This window comes from Brassica napus, chromosome C5 (assembly GCF_020379485.1).
Source record: "Brassica napus cultivar Da-Ae chromosome C5, Da-Ae, whole genome shotgun sequence".
In the NCBI taxonomy this organism is placed as follows: Eukaryota; Viridiplantae; Streptophyta; class Magnoliopsida; order Brassicales; family Brassicaceae; genus Brassica; species Brassica napus.
Genome location: NC_063448.1, coordinates 52,119,761 through 52,137,077, shown reverse-complemented (window position 1 = coordinate 52,137,077; position 17,317 = coordinate 52,119,761). Strand labels below are relative to the sequence as shown.

Below are 17,317 nucleotides of genomic sequence, written 5' to 3'. Positions count from 1 at the left end.
TCATACTCATATGTATGAAAAGTATAGCCTCGTGTGAAATACATTTGTGATGTGGTGACCTTTACAAATGGAGATTGAATTACATCGTGTAACCACTTAGGATAATCTGCATCGTCGTCGTCATAATCAACCTGCAAAAATAAAGAGAATGTTAATGAAATACAGATCATGTATGAAAATTTTTTTTGAGTTAATACCTTATTTCGCAACCACTTAATGAAGTGTTGATTTTTCCTTTTGGCTACGTCACTTGTGGATATACCAGGAGATGTTTCTTCGACTTGAAAAACAAATAGGCTCTAAAATCACATTTTATAGAAATGAATCTCTCGTAATTATACAATTAATTATACTTATATGTGTTTCGAAGTGTCAATATATGTTACATTTCAAAATAACGCATCAAAGGATCTTCGCAATTGAGTAAAATATAGGTGTGTGCACTATGAGCGTCTTGTTCACTCGACCACCAAGCCTCTTTAGACTTCCCACCGAGTCGCCCAATCTGGCTAAAGATGTCTGAAACACCAGCAACTACATATGTTGGCGCAACACCACCATCATCATATCTTCTTGGAGCTCTTCTCCGGGTACGTACTTTTGACGCAAAGTAGTACGATGTAAAGTGAGAAACTTCTTCCGTCAAACTTCCAGCAATTATAGAACCTTCAACTTTGACGAGGTTCTTTGCTTTTCCCTTCAAATATTTCATGGCTCGCTCATACTGATACATCCATCCGTAATGTACAGGTCCACTAAGCAATGCCTCATATGGGAGGTGGACAGCTAGATGCTCCATGACGTCAAAAAATCTGGGAGGAAATATCTTCTCCAAGTTGCGCAATAAGATGGGAATGTTCTCCTGAAGCTGTTCCACAACTTCTTCTTTAAGAGTGCATGTGCTCAGATTCCTGAAAAATGCCCCAATGCCTTTTATATTCCAAAAAAAATTAAACACATTGTTAGTCATATATTATTTTGCAAATTATTGTGATATAATACACTACGTACCTGCAAGTACTTAATGTACGTTTGTTGGAAGTAGCTCCGCAAATGCAAAGGGCAATAGTCGTTGCATAAAGACATGACAATCATGACTCTTCATCCCAGAGAACTTTTGACCCTTTTCAACACATCTAGAGAGATTCGAAACATACCCATCAGGGAACTTCACTTCTGATGCCACCCAGTTGAACAACACCGACTTTTTTTCTGAAGATAATCTGAATATCGAAACGGGAACTTGTCCATTGCTTTTAATATGTAACTCGCTTCTTGAGCAAATATCCGGCAAGTCCAACCTCGATTTTATGTTGTCTTTTGTCTTCTCTGGGACATTCAATATTGTATTCATGATGTTCTCAAAGAAATTCTTCTCTTTATGCATCACATCAAGGTTGTGGCGCAGAAGAAGATCCTTCCAATATGGCAACTCCCAAAATATACTCTTCTTGTGTCAGTTGTGATGAACACCGTAAGAATCAGGCATATTACGAGGGACATGCCAATTACCACCCCAACGAATTGGTTCGTTAGCTCCATAGTAGTCGATTTGCGGTTCAATTTGTTCTCCAGTTAGATATGGAGGAGGAGTGTCTCTCACAACCCTTTTGTGCCTAAACAAATTCTTGTTTCTTCGGTAAGGATGGCCAATGGGAAGAAATCGACGGTGACAATCAAACCAACTTGTCTTCCTACCATTCTTCAGTTGAAACGCATCTGTCGTTCCATTACAATATGGAAAAGCTAATATCCCATGTGTAGTCCATCCAGACAACATCACATAGGCAGGAAAATCACTTATGGTCCACAAAAGCATCGCTCGCATCGTAAAATTCGTCTTCGTTGAACAGTCATACGTCCTCACCCCTGTTGACCACAAATCCTTCAACTCTTTTATCAGTGGTTGTAGAAAAACATCCAGGGATCTTTTTTGATGGTTCGGACCAGGTATTAATATGGTCAAGAATAGCAACTCCCATTGCATGCACATCTCTGGTGGCAGGTTGTATGGTGTAAGAAAGACTGGCCACAATGAATATTGTCTCCCTGACATTCCGAACGGACTAAATCCATCTGTGCATAGTCCGAGATACACATTCCGGCTATTGCTAGCGAAATCCGGATGTACTTTGTTGAAATGTTTCCAGGCTCTTGCATCTGATGGATGAGTCATCTCACCATCCGTCTGAGTATGCTCGGCATGCCATCTCATCTTTCCAGCAGTCTGCTCTGATTGATACAATCTTTTCAATTTGTTTGTAATTGGTAGGTACCACATCCTTTGGTACGGTACCCTATTACGTCCCCGTCCTTGCGGCTTGAATCGTGGCTTCTTGCAAAATCGACATTCTTCTAGCTTCTCATCATCTCCCCAATAGATCATGCAGTTGTCGATGCAAACATCTATCATCTCCGAAGGCAACCCAAGACTATAAACCAGTTTCTGAATCTCATAATAAGAATCAGCAGACACATTGTCTTCCGGCAAATACTCTTTAAACAAGTCCGCCCATTCGTTCATGCAACTTTCAGGTAGATTGTGATCAGTTTTAATATTCATCATTCTAGCAGCTATCGACAATTTAGAGAGACCTTCTCTACAACTACTGTAAAGTGGTTGATTCGCCGCGTTTAACATTTCGTAAAACTTTTTTGCATCTATATTAGGTTCTTCATCTTCATCATGAGCTACGAATGCATCAGCTACCATATCATGAACCCTATCATAATCTACCATCTCCTCCTGATGGTAACTATGTTCATTATGCAAATGATGATCAACCGGTTCTTTTTCCTGAAAATTGCTATTACTACTACTAGCTTCATTCTGATCATAATTTAAACCTTCTCTATGTTGAAACCAGATATAGTAATTTGGCGTGAAACCTCTATTTATTAAATGCTTCCAAACATTTTCACGGTTTCCCAGTTTCGAATTGTTGCATTTCCGACAAGGACAGAACATCTTACCACTTTCTTGGGCGAGCGGTGTTGAATCTGCTTGATGCATAAATGTCTCCAGGCCCGCAAGGTATTCTTTCGTCACTCTCCCGTTAGCATCGCTATGCATATACATCCACTTCCGCAACTCGTAAATAGTTCCGGAGCCAGCCATTTTTTTTATTTCACGTTTTTTGTTGTTGGTGTGTTTAAAATGATGTTCAAACATCCATATTTATAGGAAATTTCGAATCTGGTAGTTGTAATTTTCCTATGAATTTACGACGAAATTAATTAGGTGGCAAAAAAAAAACGTGTAACACCTACAAAGTTGGTGGATTCAAAATTTTCTCGCTAAATACACGTAAACTATTTCTTCGTAAATAACACGCAAAGTTTACGTCGTATTTACGAGGAAATAGTTTTTCCTCTTTAAACACTCGTCAAATTACATCCACTTTACGACGAAACACTTTTGATTACGAGAAAATTACGATGACTTTAGTTTTCCACGTAAGTTCCTCGTAAAATCGACGTAAATTTACGAGGATTGTTTTTCTTCGTAAAGCATGTGTTTTCTTGTAGTGTTTACTTTGTTTGGGCACTGCCTGCGACTGAATATGGCTTTAGATCCAAATCTTTCGATTTCAGAAGTTATAACATACAAAGAAGCTGGTACCGGGAATCATGAAAACAGTGAAAATTAGTTTTCACTGATACCGGGAAGGAAAACCGATTAAAATAAACTGATGTTCGTTATACTTATACACTAGCAGTAACCAACATAGTGATTTTGATAGACATCTATTATCTTAAGACTGGCGTGGCAGGGGAGCTTACGACGTGGCTAAGGAAAACGGGTGAAGCAAAGCTTGTGATTGTTACAGAGGGTATGCGGTTACAGAGTTCTGAAGCAGCTCACGAGGAGATACGAAGTATAAGAAACGAGCCAGATGAAGAAAGGAGGTTATGCTTTGATGTTGTATGAAGATTGACGCCATGAGCCATCTTGACCCGATCGCCATGAGATCGGTGACGAAGGTGAAGCCCGCCATGAGAGCTTAGCAGAAGTCAGCTCAAAGTTATTCGTCTATCATCTTGTAATCTGTGTTCTAGCTTGTACTTGGTGTTGGAGTGATCAATAAGAAGAGTCTGAGAGTTAGAGATATCTAAACTCTATCAGATTCCAAATTTTCGATACAAATTACTTAATATTTATGCATTACATATAGCAACAAATCGTACTGAGCTACAAAACCCTTTGTACATCGATATAATTTTTAAAAATCACTAATTAAACAAAAAAAATAAAACATATATCATGGATTGTGATTTGTTACACAAGCATCTCAATGAAAAGGTGGTCCATTATAGTTTGAGGCCGCACCAGAGGATGTAAACGGCCACAGATACAAGAAGGGATTTTTTCGACCATTATTGCCGTCTTCTGGCAGCTCTTTGCGACACACTGGACAAGAATTATGCTGGACTAGCCACGGGACTATACATTCAGAATGATAGATATGTTTACACGGCATCTTTCTTGCAAACGACCCGACTTCAAACCGGTCTTGGCAAACCGGGCAACACGAATCCAAACCGAGATGCTTCTTCCTGATCTTGATCTTTGGCATTGAGTTGATCACGGTTAGTGAGGCTGGAGGTGGACCACGGCGGTCTTGTGCTGAGAGCCGGTTAAACAACTCTTGAAAACTCAATTGGTTTTCAAGAACCGATCTTCTTCTGTTGTCGCGACGGTTACGAGATTCTTGAATGGCTAAACCGAATAAATCAAACGGGTTTAGATCAACATTCTCACAGAGCCTTTCGAGAAAGGTGTTACCGCAGTGAATGCAAGCTCCTCCTCTTCTTAGGTCTTCTCCTTGAAGACGGATTCCTCGTCTACAAGTATTACACCAATGCGTGTTTTTTCGGCTAGTCATCAAACCTTGCAAACGAAATGATTATTTCATACACAAAATAAAAGAAAAAGCAAATCAAAACATAACTCGTGGAACTATAAGCTACAGAAGCTGATCAGTACATGATCTATAAAATAAAATCTCAGATACTCCGAATGATGCTACGAGCTGGCTTAAAGACAATATATCGATTAGAGAGCCTATAGATCCATAAACAGCTTATTGTCAAACTTTAGCTTTGTCTTTAGAGAGACTTAGGCTAGACCTTAACTTGTTTTAGGGAGTCTTTTTACTTTTTTTGTGGCTCTCTCTTAACACTTTTGCTTTGATTAGCTTCTTAGATTCCTAGGATTTGATTCTATCAAACTCTCGTAATCTCCCTGTATCATTAACAAGCTTAATGAAAATTCACATGCTTAACAAAAAAAAGATCCATAAACAGTACACCACATAAATTATGCAGAAGCAAGATCCTCAGAAAAAGATTTAATCTATGGGGAGCAATAAACAATAACCATTCAAACATCTCTTACCCGAATAGAATGCAGCAACAAACAATCTCGTGAATCTCCAAGTAATAAAGAAGATTAAAATAGACGAGATGAAAATTCTGGAAGAAGTCGAAAAGTCTTTTACGTAAAATAGAGTCAAAGGATATGAAAAGTCATACAACGAATGTACAGGCCCGGTCCGAATAAAATTTGGGCTGGAAGCAAACGGGCCTATAAATTAACAACTAAACACCAAAATATAAATTCCAGTATTAAGAATCGAACCGTCCACCTCCTTTGAGTGCATTACAACCATAAACCATTCACGCTACTAGATATTTCAATCAAAAAATGGCCGACATTTTAGATAATCTAAAGTGCGCCGGAAACACATGCTTCCACCGCTTCTGCCCGGAGGCCGGTACTGCGAATGTATCAAGAAACTACGTGGAAAATAAAAAAAATGTACAAGATGAACAAAGTCTGTCGGCTTAAAAATCGTGTATTTATCTACTTCAAGACAGAATAAAAGTTCTGTAAACAGACAAAATAAAAGTTTTATTGCCAAAAAAAAAGAAGAGAATAAAAGTTTTATCCAAAGCAGTGAAACTGTTAATTGTTCTTTTTTACGTAATTTATTTATTTGTGTATATGAGAATGAGAACCTATGGAAACTGAAAAAAAAAAAAACCTATGGAAACTGAGTTACACAGGTTTGACTAACATGTTTACCAATAAACTCTCTCTCTCTCCTCGCTCTCACCTCTCTCTAAAAAACAAGTTTTCACCGGTTACCATCTTTTAATTTTGTTTTTTTTTTGTTTATAAATATTTCGATCTACGAATCGAATAAGTCTTCGCATAGGCGACTTTACTTTCGCAAGGCGATGTCTTTTGTTGTGTTTTTCAATCCAAATCAGAGCTTTTCTTAAAATTTATATCTTTTATCTCTGTTTATTTGGATTGTGTGATAAAGTTTAGATCTTTGTTTTGCTTTCTGCTTAGTTCTTAATCCATATTCCGTTGGATACTGGGTTAGTAGACCTTTCTTCATCACCCACTCTGAAGCCCTACAATGAGAATCAGTCTTCGTTTTCAGATTAGCCGTTCATGGCATAAATCGAAGCAACTCTGATGGAAGGCATGACGAGTTAATAGGATTCTCTAAATCATGTGTGAAGAAGATTCAGAAGAGTTGGCGTCTTATGGCGGTCCGACAAGAGTCTCACTTCCTCTTGATTTGGTTTTCCTCTGGTTCAACTCCGGTGATTGAAGGGTTCTCTGCTCACGTAGTTTCGCGGTGGAAAGTAGAAAGCTTTCATATTTGGTTTCAGAGTTCTCTGTATGAAGCATCTTTGCTGTTTACGGTGAATATTTACGGAGGAGAGATAGAGCACGAGAGGCGTCTTCGGGAAGCAAGTGGTGGTTTGGTTCGGCGGTGCGGCCAAGTTTGCCGCCCAACGCATGAAGGACGCGTGTCGCAGAGACGTGGCGTTAAAGAGAACCGTAGCACGAGCACTCTCTGGATGTTTCTCCATTTGGGCTATTTCTAATGTTTTAAATGAGCTTTCTCTTTTGTTGTAAAAGTTTGATACCAAATGTAATTGTCCAATGGACTCAATATAATGAAACTTTGTTGACAAAAAAAAATTAAAAAAAAGACTAACATGTCTCATTCAATTATGTAGTTTTACTATGATCACACAAACATAATTCAAACATAATTCATTTGTAAAAAAAACTTTGAAACTCTTGCATGAGTAGATTAAGCAAGTGGTGATACCTGATTACCAACCACACGGATTATTGATGTTTGTTATGATGTGTATCTCGAACTGAATCTCAAATGGATCTTTGATGTTTGCCCGACGAACCTTGAACCCAATTTCACTCAAAACATTCTTTTAAATTTCCAATATGGAATTTTGACTCGTTCAGTCTAGATGTTAGGGAGGGATAATTTAGAGAAAACGATACGTACCTGTCCAACTAACCATGATTTTTTAGCCCAAAAAAAAAAAAACTAACCATGATGGACAAAAGTAAAGTCACTGAAATTTGTGAATCTTAAATATAATTTATCTAAATATTATAATATATATCTGAATCAATTAATTATTGTCAAAATCTGATCTTCTGTTTTGAGTTTTGCAAATTTTAAGGATTTTACTAGGGCTGGCCAAAAACCCGGATCCGAAAGACCGAACCGAAGCCGATCCAAAAAAGTAGTATCGAACCCGAACCAGAATTGATTAAATATTCGAATGGGCTCAAAATTTTGGTATTTAAATAAGCGAAACCGAACCCGATCCGAACCGAAGTATTTCGGATATCCAATTATATCCGAAATTGATTTATATACCTATATATATCAATTATTTTTAGATTTAATATATATTAAGAACATCAAAATATATAGAAAACTTTTAAGTTATCCAAATACTTATAAATATATACAAATAGTCAAAAGTACATATCTAAAATAGCTAAAGTATTACTCAAAATACCAACAATACTTAAAATATCTATTGATTCTCAATCCAAATATTCAAACCAAACCAATTTATATGATAATTTTAGGTACTTTGACATATATATGTTATTCAAATTTATATGTAATATATTGTTTTGTTTATAGATTTTGAAAAATTTAAAGTATATAATGAATTTAAAATAATTTAAATGAGTTATCCGAACCCGAACCGAACCCGCAAAGATCCGATCCGAACCGAACCCGAACCAAATTTTAGAAATACCCGAATGGGGCTGAAATCTTTGAATCTGAAAACCTGAAACCCGAATAGATCTGAACCGAACCCGATTGGGTACCCGAACGTCCATCCATAGATTTTACTGGTCGGTAATAGTTAGGCTGTAAAATATTCATCTTACTCCTAATGTCATACTCCACTGTTTCAATATAGATGATGTTTTAGATGAGATGTTTTGTTTCAATTTACATGAAGTTTTGAGGTTTTAAGGTTAACTTTAACTTTATAGGAAGCTGTTCACCAAATTAAATTTAACAATTTTTTTATAATTGGTTAATTGGTTTTAAAATTATATATTTAAAAATATTTTTTTAGAAAAATGTAAATTTTTTAATCTTTGTGCAAGATGGCAAAACATCAAAAGTATTATGAAATGGATGGAGTATCTAATATTATTAAAATTTTGTTTGTATGCTTGGTTTTTGTTAGGCAGCTAAAAACATATTGGTCTCTGTTGAGTGATGACCGACCAATAGCCAAAGTTGTACTGAAACAGTAAATAATTTTATCCTGTTTAGATATCCGATTATTTATTTTGTACTACTAAAAATAGTAAATAATATTAAATTAGGTTAAGATCCGCGTCTTGCGCGGAATGAACATTATATATATAAATTATTTTGTGTATTATGTATTTTACATATTATGAAATAATAAATATATATTGAATAGTTAAAAAATTAACTATTACGTATATAATTAAATTGGTGCAAACATATAAATAAATTTAATTAATCCAAACAATATTTTTTTCTATCTAATATGATGTATAATTAAATTTAAATAAAATTAACATATATAGTATATTTTAAATATTAATATCTGTTATATAATGTTTTTTACTCATATGTTTTTTATCAGTTGTATCTTTTATAGTAAAAACGTTAAATTATTGATAACAAAATTTTCATTGTGTGATTAATAGTTTTATTAATTTATATATTTTTTTTAAAAAAATTAAGTTGTTAATATTTGTTCAAAGATTTTATACAAAAAAAATATTTGTCAAATTAAATTTTGAAATTAAAATATTTATGTATTTTTAAATTGTATATATTTTAATTTAAAACAATATATATATATATATATATATATATATATATATATATATATAAATCTTTTAATCTTAAAACTTATTAAATGAGACTTTCTACTTATATGATTTTATAATCATTTGTATCTTGTCATAACAAAATTTTTAAACCATTGATCACAAAATTTGAATATAAAACTTTTAACATTTTAGTAATTTATAAGTGTTTTCAAAAATCCAAAATATAAAATATACAGAAAATATAATTTTTTTATATGGTTAATGTGATTGTTTAATTTATGTTAATAGTTTAAAATTAAACAAACATACGATAGAAGATACTAATTTTTATCAAATCTTTATTATTAAAAATCATTAATTGTCCTATATACCGTAGTTACATTAGGCAATTCGATAATTTTTATTTAAGGAAATAATGAGAAACATTAATCATAAATTTATGGTTAGTTTAATAAAAAATTTATTATATATTTAGATGTATCAACCTATTTCTCTAAATATTCTAAGAATCATTGTAGTGATGACATGCGGCTACAAAAATAAATTGTTGTAATGATTCTTAAATAATGTACAGGGGATTTCCAAGTATTCAAAGCGATATCTCATATAGTTTTAGGACATGTGTTACTCTTTTATTCTTACGTTTCATATATAAAAAAAAGACACATTGTAATATTTAGTGGGATATATCTCGGTAAAAAACTAAGGTAAATAGTGGAGGGAAAATAAATAACAGCGGAGGGAAAAAGGAAACGCTACGAAAATCCACCACCAACATTGATTCTTCTGATCGGAAACGCGTGTTCGACCTTTTTTTTAGAAAAAAAATTCCCGAGAAAACCGGATTTCGAAATCGGCGACGAGATGAAACCATCGCAGGACTCGTTGGATGACTGGAGAGACTATTTCCGGCGAGGGGATTCTGATATTTTCGGGATCATCAATCACGCCATCATCCTCGCCGCCGCTTATTTCCCAGACGAGTTCAAGTCCAGGAGAGACGGAATCGCCCAGCTTCTGTTCTCTCGTAATGCGAGCCGCAGCTGCATCGGATGTGGCCGCGAGGATAACCATGAGACGGTTGGAGGCTCCGGCGGTAGGGATGATTCTGGTGGAGCCGGCGGTGGCGAAGAAGATGAGAAGAAAGTGAACGATAACGAGATTGTTGTTGATGAGGTCGTGAGGATCAGAGACATCTTGTTGAATAAAGAAGATGAGGTTGTGATCTCTTTGTTTGAATTAACAATTAGAGTTTGTTTTTGGAGGAATGATTCTGATATTTTTTGTGTTGAGTTTTTTGCAGTCAAACTCTGCGTTATTCCATTCCCTGAGGAAGCTTGAGTCCATGTCTCTGAGCGTGGACCTTCTCAAGGTTTGTTTCTGGTGCTGATTTTTGGTAATGTATATTCGAATATGCTGAGTTTTGATTGAAGCATTTGCGTTCTTGCAGGGTACTGAAATTGGAAAGGCTGTTAATGGCTTGCGGAGACATGGTTCTGATAAGATTCGGGAACTTGCAAAGGCTCTCTTCGCGTATGAGTTCAATCTTTCTTTTGTGATGTGCATTAAGCTTTGGTAAAAGAGAATCAACTCAGTATTTTATATTCGGATGCAAACCAGCTTCCTCAATCCGAGATAGGCATTGTTTGATCATTAGGGAGCTGCTCTTGTGCTAGTTGAATTACTTAGCACATTTTATCTTTCCTACTTTCTGGTCCCCTGAATATAAGTATTGTGTGTGTTTATGTATGGGATGCTCAGAGAGTGGAAAGAGCTGGTGGACCAATGGATGAACAGCACGAATGAAATTGCTGGTAATAGCTTTCTCCTCATGTTCCTTAGTCACTGCGAGAAGCTTTTTTTTTTTTTTTGTCAAAGGTTCACAATACTTGGCTAATGCAGGTGATGAAGGGACGCCAGAGTCTGCAAATTATTCGGTAGTTGATGAAGCAGAAGCCTTTCCTTCTCCTCCGCATGATTTAGATTTTTTGGCTCCTGAGCCTACTGGTTTTGAACTCTCTCAGGTATTATGTAAACATATCTTTCCCCTGTTGTATTTTGTTTTGGGTATGTATCAAGTGTTATCCTGAAAACTTTCTTTTCTCGTCTTTGTTTTATGCCTTGGGCCACTTGAAGATCTTAGATGGCTTGGACTGCGATGGAAGTGAGTTATTATTCTCTTTGCTACTCTTTTCTCTACTTTGAAACTCTTCCTAATCCCCCTTGTGATGTTTTCAGATCCTCGTCACAGTGTGGAGCCTAAAAGAAAATCGATGAGGAGACCCGAGGGTACACGTGAACCTAATTTGGTTGGGAGGTACAATAATAATCAACAGACAAGGAGAGAAGAAGTTGATGCTAGACCTATGAAGCACTCAGCCACCGTCTTCGACGAGCCTAGAAGACAACCAAAGCAAACTAGAGAACAAATGGTACATCCAATCCAAAGAAAACCGATTGTTATTCCTGAGCAGAAGCGGAACTCTCAACAAGATGTGAGTATGAGTTAATAAAGCCTTGATGTTTGCTTCTTTTTAAAGGTTTCTAATAGCAATTGTCATTGTTCTTGTTGCTACAAGAAACTCAAAGCTATGGATCCTGACGCAAAGTTTGAGTTCGCAAAGCGGAAACTCCAAGAGAGCTACCAACAACATGATAAGGGTTAGTCTTTCTCTGTCTCTTCAACATCTCCACTCTTTTGAATACATTCTTGATGGCCATTTTTTTAAATTTTTGACAGCCAAGAGACAGAGGACAATACAAGTACTTGAAACGATTCCAAAGCAGGGTAAAGTCCAGAAACCGCAATTCAAGAGACCCATGCGAAGGTAGTTCCATTTTCCTTCGGGTGATCTAATTATATACAGTTACTATGATGACCAGTCAGAGCTTATTGTAGAAAACAAAAGTGTGTTTGACAGATCCAACATAACCTCTTAGGACGCATATAGCTAGGGGACATATCTTCTGTATCTTTTTTTTTTGTCCTAACTTTATTGGTACTTCCCGTCAAGTGAATAAACGGTTTGGTCCGGTTTTGTGACAAGTTTGAACCTCATAATGGAAAGGCAAAGTGTTACATTTTATATTGTTCGAGCCTACGTTACATTTTATGACACACTGCCTTGGAACTTCAAGTCCACTTGTCGCTCTCGTTGTGACCCTCCAAAAACATCCCCTAGAAACTTTGCAACAACAGATATGAACTCGTCTGGCTTTTCCTCTTGTGGAAGATGCCCACATTTCTTAATCACTTCGAACACCGATCCAGGGATGGCTCGTGACAGCCTCTCTGCGTTCCATGCTGGCACAATCCGGTCTGTATCTCCGGTGACAATCAGAACTGTCATCAACATGGAGAAGAAGTCATCATGTTAATGAGAAAACATTTGGTCTAATGAAAATTGCAGGCTTGTTGAACAGAGTCAGAGATGTTACCAGGGCATTTGATTTCTTGAAACCTTTTCGACAATGGAGGTTTCTTCTCTGAGCCATTGTTATCCGTTAATGTAGCCACGGTGAACTCAACAAGAGCTTTGTCCCATCCCTTGGCTTTTAGAGGCTGTTCTTTTGTAACAGAGACAATCAACATTTCTAACATTTAACAACATGTCAATGCAGAAGAAGAGGTGGAGGAACATCACCTTTGTATAGCCCTGAACGACGTGATCCGTCACTTGTTTTGAGTCATACCAAGCGTTTCTAACAGCTGTTACTCCAAACTTATTGATTGCCATTCTCACCTAATTACAAAAAACCCATCACCATAAACACATCAAGTAATAACCTTTTGAGGTTCTGTAGAACCATGAAAATGAGAAGGTACCAGCATGACTCCAAGATATGATCTGAGGAAAGCTGCCAAAGCTTTCTTGTATAGAGAACTCAGCATACTCGCCATTCCCGTTAGAGCTCTCGAAATTGCTCCTATAATGACTTTGCTTAACTCAACTAAAGTCCCTAGAAACTTGCTCCTGGGACCATTTTCGCCACGGTTATCTCCAGCACCAGCAGCTGTGTTCACTGGACGAGGAGCAAATATAGCTGGAGCGACGAGAATGAGTGCAGCAACACGTTCTGGGGATTCAAAATAAGAATCTACAGCTACAAGGCAACCTGCTGAATGCCTACAACATATGAAAACATTAAACACTTTGAAGAAGAGATTCGAAGTGTAATGTAACATACTAACTTACCCTACAAGAATGGCCTTATCGGCTGCAAGAAAGTCGATGAAGTACAACGTGGTTAGCACGGAGTACACCATGGAGTACGGATTCAACGGCTTTGCATCATTGGTAACACCACTAAACGGGTGAAGGATCCGAGAAGTCAGTCCAAATGCGGGTCTATCAAAGGCGAGAACTTTCGAACGGACAAGGCGAGCTAAAGGCTTCATGACTCTGTTCCAGGAGAACACAGAAGCGCCAAAGCCGTGTAAAAGAATCATAGGAAACTCGACTTTTGGGGTTGTTCCTTGAGCATCGACGTTTGTGATGGGAGCATCATCAGAGAGTGTCTGTGGATCAAACACTTTGTGGTGTATGTTAACACCTTGAAACTCGCAGAAACAGCTGTCTGGATCAGCTAAGTTCATTGGATCCTGTTCTGTTTCAGCTATTGTCTCCTCTTTGGTCTGCGCACCACCATCAAGAAATTGATCTGAAAATTTATGAGTACATTTTAATTAGGAAGATTAATCATCTAAAGAAGATCATTAGGGGACAAAAGACACAGAGAGATTCATCCAATTATAAGTAGAAACCCAAAATGTTTCAAATTTAGCAGAAAGTATGAATCTTTTAGGTAAGTTCAAGAACAAAGAGCTACTCATCAGTCCAAAGTATAGACCTTTTTTTGAGAAACTTTGATAAGAAGCTCATGAGTAAAGAAGTAAGGAACAAATTTTGACGTGTTTAGAGTTTATACCTGGGGAGCCAGAGAGAGAGGGAGAAGCAGCATTGGAGACGATGAAACGTTTCCCCGGACGGCGAAAGGATTGGCCGGAGATTAGGCAAGGCATCTGAAAGTTGGTTCTAGAGGAATCTAAACTAAGCTTTGCATTGGAAGATAAGGAAGAGAAAGTTATGATACTCTGCTTTGGTTTGTGTAAGAAGAAGATGCGTGTGGTGGTGTTTAATAAATTCATTGTTGGCTCGTAATTACGAGACAGATGATGATGATAAAGCAAAAGTACAAAAGCTTGAGTTATAATATTTCCAGATTGTGTTCCGTCTCTCTTTTTTAAATAAGATACTCCTATTTTTTTTTTTTTGTCTATCACACTGGACGAAGAAGAAGGACCGTAACGTCAAAAGCCCACTCTCACCTCCGTTTTGTTGCCACGTGGGTATAATACGGGACAATTGTTTTTCATCCAAAAGCTTTATTTTTTGTCGAAGACAACAAATAAAGGATTCATTTATTCATATCCGCAAGAAACTAGAAACTGAGAAGGGTACACGGCATACAGGTCGGTCCGGTTTAGGTTTACCAAACCGGTTACCAGTTTCACAGAGAGTATAAATAAACGTCAACGGTTACAAACACTTGTTCAAAGGTTCACCACAACACACAAAAAGCATTTATGCAAGAAGCTATCCAATTCTTAGCCCCTCCACTGATCCTTCTTGTTCCTGATTTCTCTGAGAGTATCGATCGGTGATTTGCAACCAAGTTTCTCCTGTACAAGAATACATTGAGACGAGAGTTAAAAGATCGATATCAGCAAGAGAACAGTGACAACTTGATAAAGATTGAATACACAAGAGCCTGCACACAAGTAATTTAGCCTTGTTCGAGATAAGGATAATGACCTGTATCTCAGGATTAGTAACCCGCATAAACGGGTTTGTTTCGAGCTCTTCTTCTAGTGTTGAAGGGATTGTGGGAAGATTTGCTTGGCGCTGTTGACGGGCCCATGATAGCTTCTGCTGTATCTTCTCGTTATTTGGTTCCACAGTTAAAGCAAACTCCAAGTTCTTCACAGTGTACTGAGGCAATCACAAGAAATATATATAAGGGGTTATTCAGTTTATCGAGAGATTGAACACAAAATACGATATTATGAAGCTGTTATTTTATTGTTACCTCGTGGCCGCAGTAAACCTGGGTCGGTTTAGGTAGTGAAGCCAGAGTCACACACAAGGACTGATGCATCTGTTCAGCTGTCCCTTCGAAAAACTTCCCACAGCCAGCAACGAACTGTATAGCATCAAAGTAAACACAGTTTCTATATGGGATTAAGATATGTTCTTGATATTATATGGAACAAGAGCATCCAGCTTGTAATGTTAACACTTACAAGTGTATCTCCAGTGAACACAGCTGGGGTTTCTCCATCTTTGCCAGTGACATAGTAACTGATGTGACCCTTGGTGTGACTGAAACATGCAGCAAACATATCAGAAGGATAACAAGAACCAATAAGATCAAAATTAAAATAAAAGCAAACATACCAAGGGGTGTGAAGAGCTAATATGTTAACATCATGACCCAAAGACAAGGTGTCACCATTATCAACCGCATCAGTGCATCCCTTGACCTTATCAAGAGAACCTCCATAGACTTTGATTCCAGGCACCAACTGCTTCATCTTCTCGTTGCCACCAGCATGATCCCTTTCAAGGCAAAAAAAAAAAACAACAATCCAACAATCAGAGAAGGACACATAAAAAAATGAAACTTTAGCTATAAACTCCAAATCATAAAAATTGGAACCAAGAGAATCTTAAAAATGAATGAAACGTTGATAAAGTTACCGACTTTAGGTTAAGCAGAGTGAAGTGAGGGAGAGTTACCAGTGATGATGCGTGGTGAGAACGAACTTGATATTGGCACTGTGCTGCTCAGCCGACTGAATCACTTTCTCGGGATCAACAGGATCCACAACCGCCGCGTCTCCGGTGCTCTCATCGATTATCCTGTCAAAAATCGAGAAAATTGACAATAAGCCGAATCAGAAAAAGAAGGAACGAAATTGGATACGGAATCACTCACAGGTAGGAGTAGTTGTCTTCTAGACAGGGAACGTGGGAGATCTTCATCGTCTTCTTCGGTTGATTCGATCGTCGCAATCCTCAAAATGGCTACGTGCTGGTTCATCTGAGAAGAATGTCTAGACTAAAGTAAACTAGCGGTTAATCGATTCGGTTTGTACTAACCGAATCGAATCAAAACATACAAAATCGATTTGAACCGAACCGAATCAAAACATACAAAATCGAATTGAACCGAACGAACCAAAATCGTAATTCAACCGGTTCATTGAGATTTGTTTTATATAGGGTTAATTCAGGTGAATCGTAGCGATTGTTGTCGGAAGAAGGTGAAAAAAAGAGAGAGAGATGGGGAAGCAGCCGGTGAAGTTGAAGGCGGTGGTGTACGCGCTTTCGCCGTTCCAGCAGAAGATAATGACTGGTCTCTGGAAGGATCTCCCTGAGAAGATCCACCACAAGGTCTCCGAGAATTGGATCAGCGCCACTCTCCTCGTCACCCCGGTCCTCGGAACCTACTGGTAACTCTCTTGTCTCTCTCTCTCTCTCTCTCTCTCTCTCTCTCTCTCTCCTCAATCGATATCAAAGATCTGGTGATTGTTTATTTCTACTTCGATCTAGCTGTTGTTCGAGGTAGCATAGGCTTTTGATGTGTTCGTTTTCTATGATTGGTCTCCACGATTAGTGCCCTAACCTTGTTGCTTTGTCTGAAAAGACTAGTTAAAGTTTGTCTCTGTATTCTAATCATCGTCCGTGCTTATTAACCTTCTTCGTATACATACACAAATGAAACTAGGTATGCTCAGCAGTTCCAGGAACAGGAGAAACTCGAGCACAGGTTCTGAAACATGAAGCCCAGTCCTCTACTACAACTATTTGTCTTTGGTCCGAAGCCATTTCCTGTAATAGAATCTTCCGAGTCAGTTGTTGTCTGAAATTTCCAATGAAATGTTTTGGTTCATGACAATCACTGTTGAGTGTTGATCTGCATATTCCTTGATATAATATGGACAACGTTTGCTACTTTGCTTCACACTACTTTTTTTTACAATCATGTTCAATATTACGCACACTGATATTGACAAAAGAAAAAAAAAAACTGCAGGCGAAAGAGGATAACAAGATTAACAGTTGATATGTG

General features: G+C 37.4%; 5 protein-coding genes across 7 annotated transcripts; 2 read left to right on the top strand and 3 right to left on the bottom strand.

Moving 5' to 3' along the window:
* Positions 1–4,125: 4,125 nt before the first annotated feature.
* On the bottom strand, positions 4,126–5,509 carry LOC106452713 (probable E3 ubiquitin-protein ligase RHC1A). Of its 3 annotated transcripts, none has more exons than XM_022703502.2 (3): positions 5,399–5,453; positions 5,137–5,245; positions 4,126–4,891 (listed from the first exon to the last, which is right to left on the bottom strand). In XM_022703502.2, exon 3 carries the CDS (start codon positions 4,884–4,886, stop codon positions 4,293–4,295), a length of 594 nt encoding a protein of 197 aa, XP_022559223.1. In that variant the 5' UTR covers positions 4,887–4,891; positions 5,137–5,245; positions 5,399–5,453; the 3' UTR covers positions 4,126–4,292. The 3 variants fall into 3 exon arrangements, with proteins under 3 accessions (XP_022559223.1, XP_013750338.1, XP_013750335.1); XM_013894884.3 differs by having other exon boundaries at positions 5,131–5,245; positions 5,399–5,443; XM_013894881.3 differs by lacking the exon at positions 5,137–5,245 and having other exon boundaries at positions 5,399–5,509.
* A 4,417-nt stretch (positions 5,510–9,926) lies between these two features.
* LOC106454263 (probable mediator of RNA polymerase II transcription subunit 26a) lies at positions 9,927–12,267 on the top strand. The gene is made up of 9 exons (XM_048759275.1): positions 9,927–10,399; positions 10,485–10,553; positions 10,632–10,714; positions 10,943–10,995; positions 11,084–11,205; positions 11,318–11,345; positions 11,420–11,676; positions 11,761–11,842; positions 11,922–12,267. The coding sequence occupies exons 1-9, from the start codon at positions 10,046–10,048 to the stop codon at positions 12,011–12,013; spliced, it is 1,140 nt and encodes a 379-aa protein (XP_048615232.1). The 5' UTR covers positions 9,927–10,045; the 3' UTR covers positions 12,014–12,267.
* On the bottom strand, positions 12,143–14,463 carry LOC106454264 (2-hydroxy-6-oxononadienedioate/2-hydroxy-6-oxononatrienedioate hydrolase-like). The gene is made up of 6 exons (XM_048759274.1): positions 14,111–14,463; positions 13,378–13,843; positions 13,008–13,308; positions 12,826–12,924; positions 12,620–12,743; positions 12,143–12,524 (listed from the first exon to the last, which is right to left on the bottom strand). Exons 1-6 carry the CDS (start codon positions 14,328–14,330, stop codon positions 12,292–12,294), a joined length of 1,443 nt encoding a protein of 480 aa, XP_048615231.1. The 5' UTR covers positions 14,331–14,463; the 3' UTR covers positions 12,143–12,291.
* A 128-nt stretch (positions 14,464–14,591) lies between these two features.
* On the bottom strand, positions 14,592–16,355 carry LOC106452711 (hydroxyacylglutathione hydrolase cytoplasmic). The gene is made up of 7 exons (XM_048759276.1): positions 16,181–16,355; positions 15,982–16,104; positions 15,640–15,801; positions 15,486–15,564; positions 15,272–15,385; positions 14,998–15,174; positions 14,592–14,864 (listed from the first exon to the last, which is right to left on the bottom strand). Exons 1-7 carry the CDS (start codon positions 16,225–16,227, stop codon positions 14,790–14,792), a joined length of 777 nt encoding a protein of 258 aa, XP_048615233.1. The 5' UTR covers positions 16,228–16,355; the 3' UTR covers positions 14,592–14,789.
* A 98-nt stretch (positions 16,356–16,453) lies between these two features.
* Positions 16,454–17,199, top strand: LOC125587909 (cytochrome b-c1 complex subunit 8-1, mitochondrial-like). Its single transcript, XM_048759278.1, has 2 exons — positions 16,454–16,697; positions 16,973–17,199. The coding sequence occupies exons 1-2, from the start codon at positions 16,528–16,530 to the stop codon at positions 17,019–17,021; spliced, it is 219 nt and encodes a 72-aa protein (XP_048615235.1). The 5' UTR covers positions 16,454–16,527; the 3' UTR covers positions 17,022–17,199.
* The last annotated feature ends 118 nt before the right edge of the window (positions 17,200–17,317 follow it).

What these genes read in the sequence shown, in the direction of transcription:
- LOC106454263 (XM_048759275.1), top strand. Translation starts at nt 10,046, where the DNA reads ATGAAACCATCGCAGGACTCGTTGGATGACTGGAGAGACTATTTCCGG. An exon ending in TGAGCGTGGACCTTCTCAAG is followed by an intron (nt 10,554 to 10,631) that starts GTTTGTTTCTGG and finishes GCGTTCTTGCAG; the next exon opens with GGTACTGAAATTGGAAAGGC. An exon ending in AGCGGAACTCTCAACAAGAT is followed by an intron (nt 11,677 to 11,760) that starts GTGAGTATGAGT and finishes TGTTGCTACAAG; the next exon opens with AAACTCAAAGCTATGGATCC.
- LOC125587909 (XM_048759278.1), top strand. Translation starts at nt 16,528, where the DNA reads ATGGGGAAGCAGCCGGTGAAGTTGAAGGCGGTGGTGTACGCGCTTTCG. An exon ending in CCGGTCCTCGGAACCTACTG is followed by an intron (nt 16,698 to 16,972) that starts GTAACTCTCTTG and finishes AAATGAAACTAG; the next exon opens with GTATGCTCAGCAGTTCCAGG.
- LOC106452713 (XM_013894881.3), bottom strand. Translation starts at nt 4,886, where the DNA reads ATGACTAGCCGAAAAAACACGCATTGGTGTAATACTTGTAGACGAGGA.
- LOC106452711 (XM_048759276.1), bottom strand. Translation starts at nt 16,227, where the DNA reads ATGAAGATCTCCCACGTTCCCTGTCTAGAAGACAACTACTCCTACCT. An exon ending in GAAGACAACTACTCCTACCT is followed by an intron (nt 16,105 to 16,180) that starts GTGAGTGATTCC and finishes GATTTTTGACAG; the next exon opens with GATAATCGATGAGAGCACCG. An exon ending in TTAGCTCTTCACACCCCTTG is followed by an intron (nt 15,565 to 15,639) that starts GTATGTTTGCTT and finishes TGCATGTTTCAG; the next exon opens with TCACACCAAGGGTCACATCA.
- LOC106454264 (XM_048759274.1), bottom strand. Translation starts at nt 14,330, where the DNA reads ATGAATTTATTAAACACCACCACACGCATCTTCTTCTTACACAAACCA. An exon ending in GATAAGGCCATTCTTGTAGG is followed by an intron (nt 13,309 to 13,377) that starts GTAAGTTAGTAT and finishes CATATGTTGTAG; the next exon opens with GCATTCAGCAGGTTGCCTTG. An exon ending in TCGTTCAGGGCTATACAAAG is followed by an intron (nt 12,744 to 12,825) that starts GTGATGTTCCTC and finishes ACAAAAGAACAG; the next exon opens with CCTCTAAAAGCCAAGGGATG.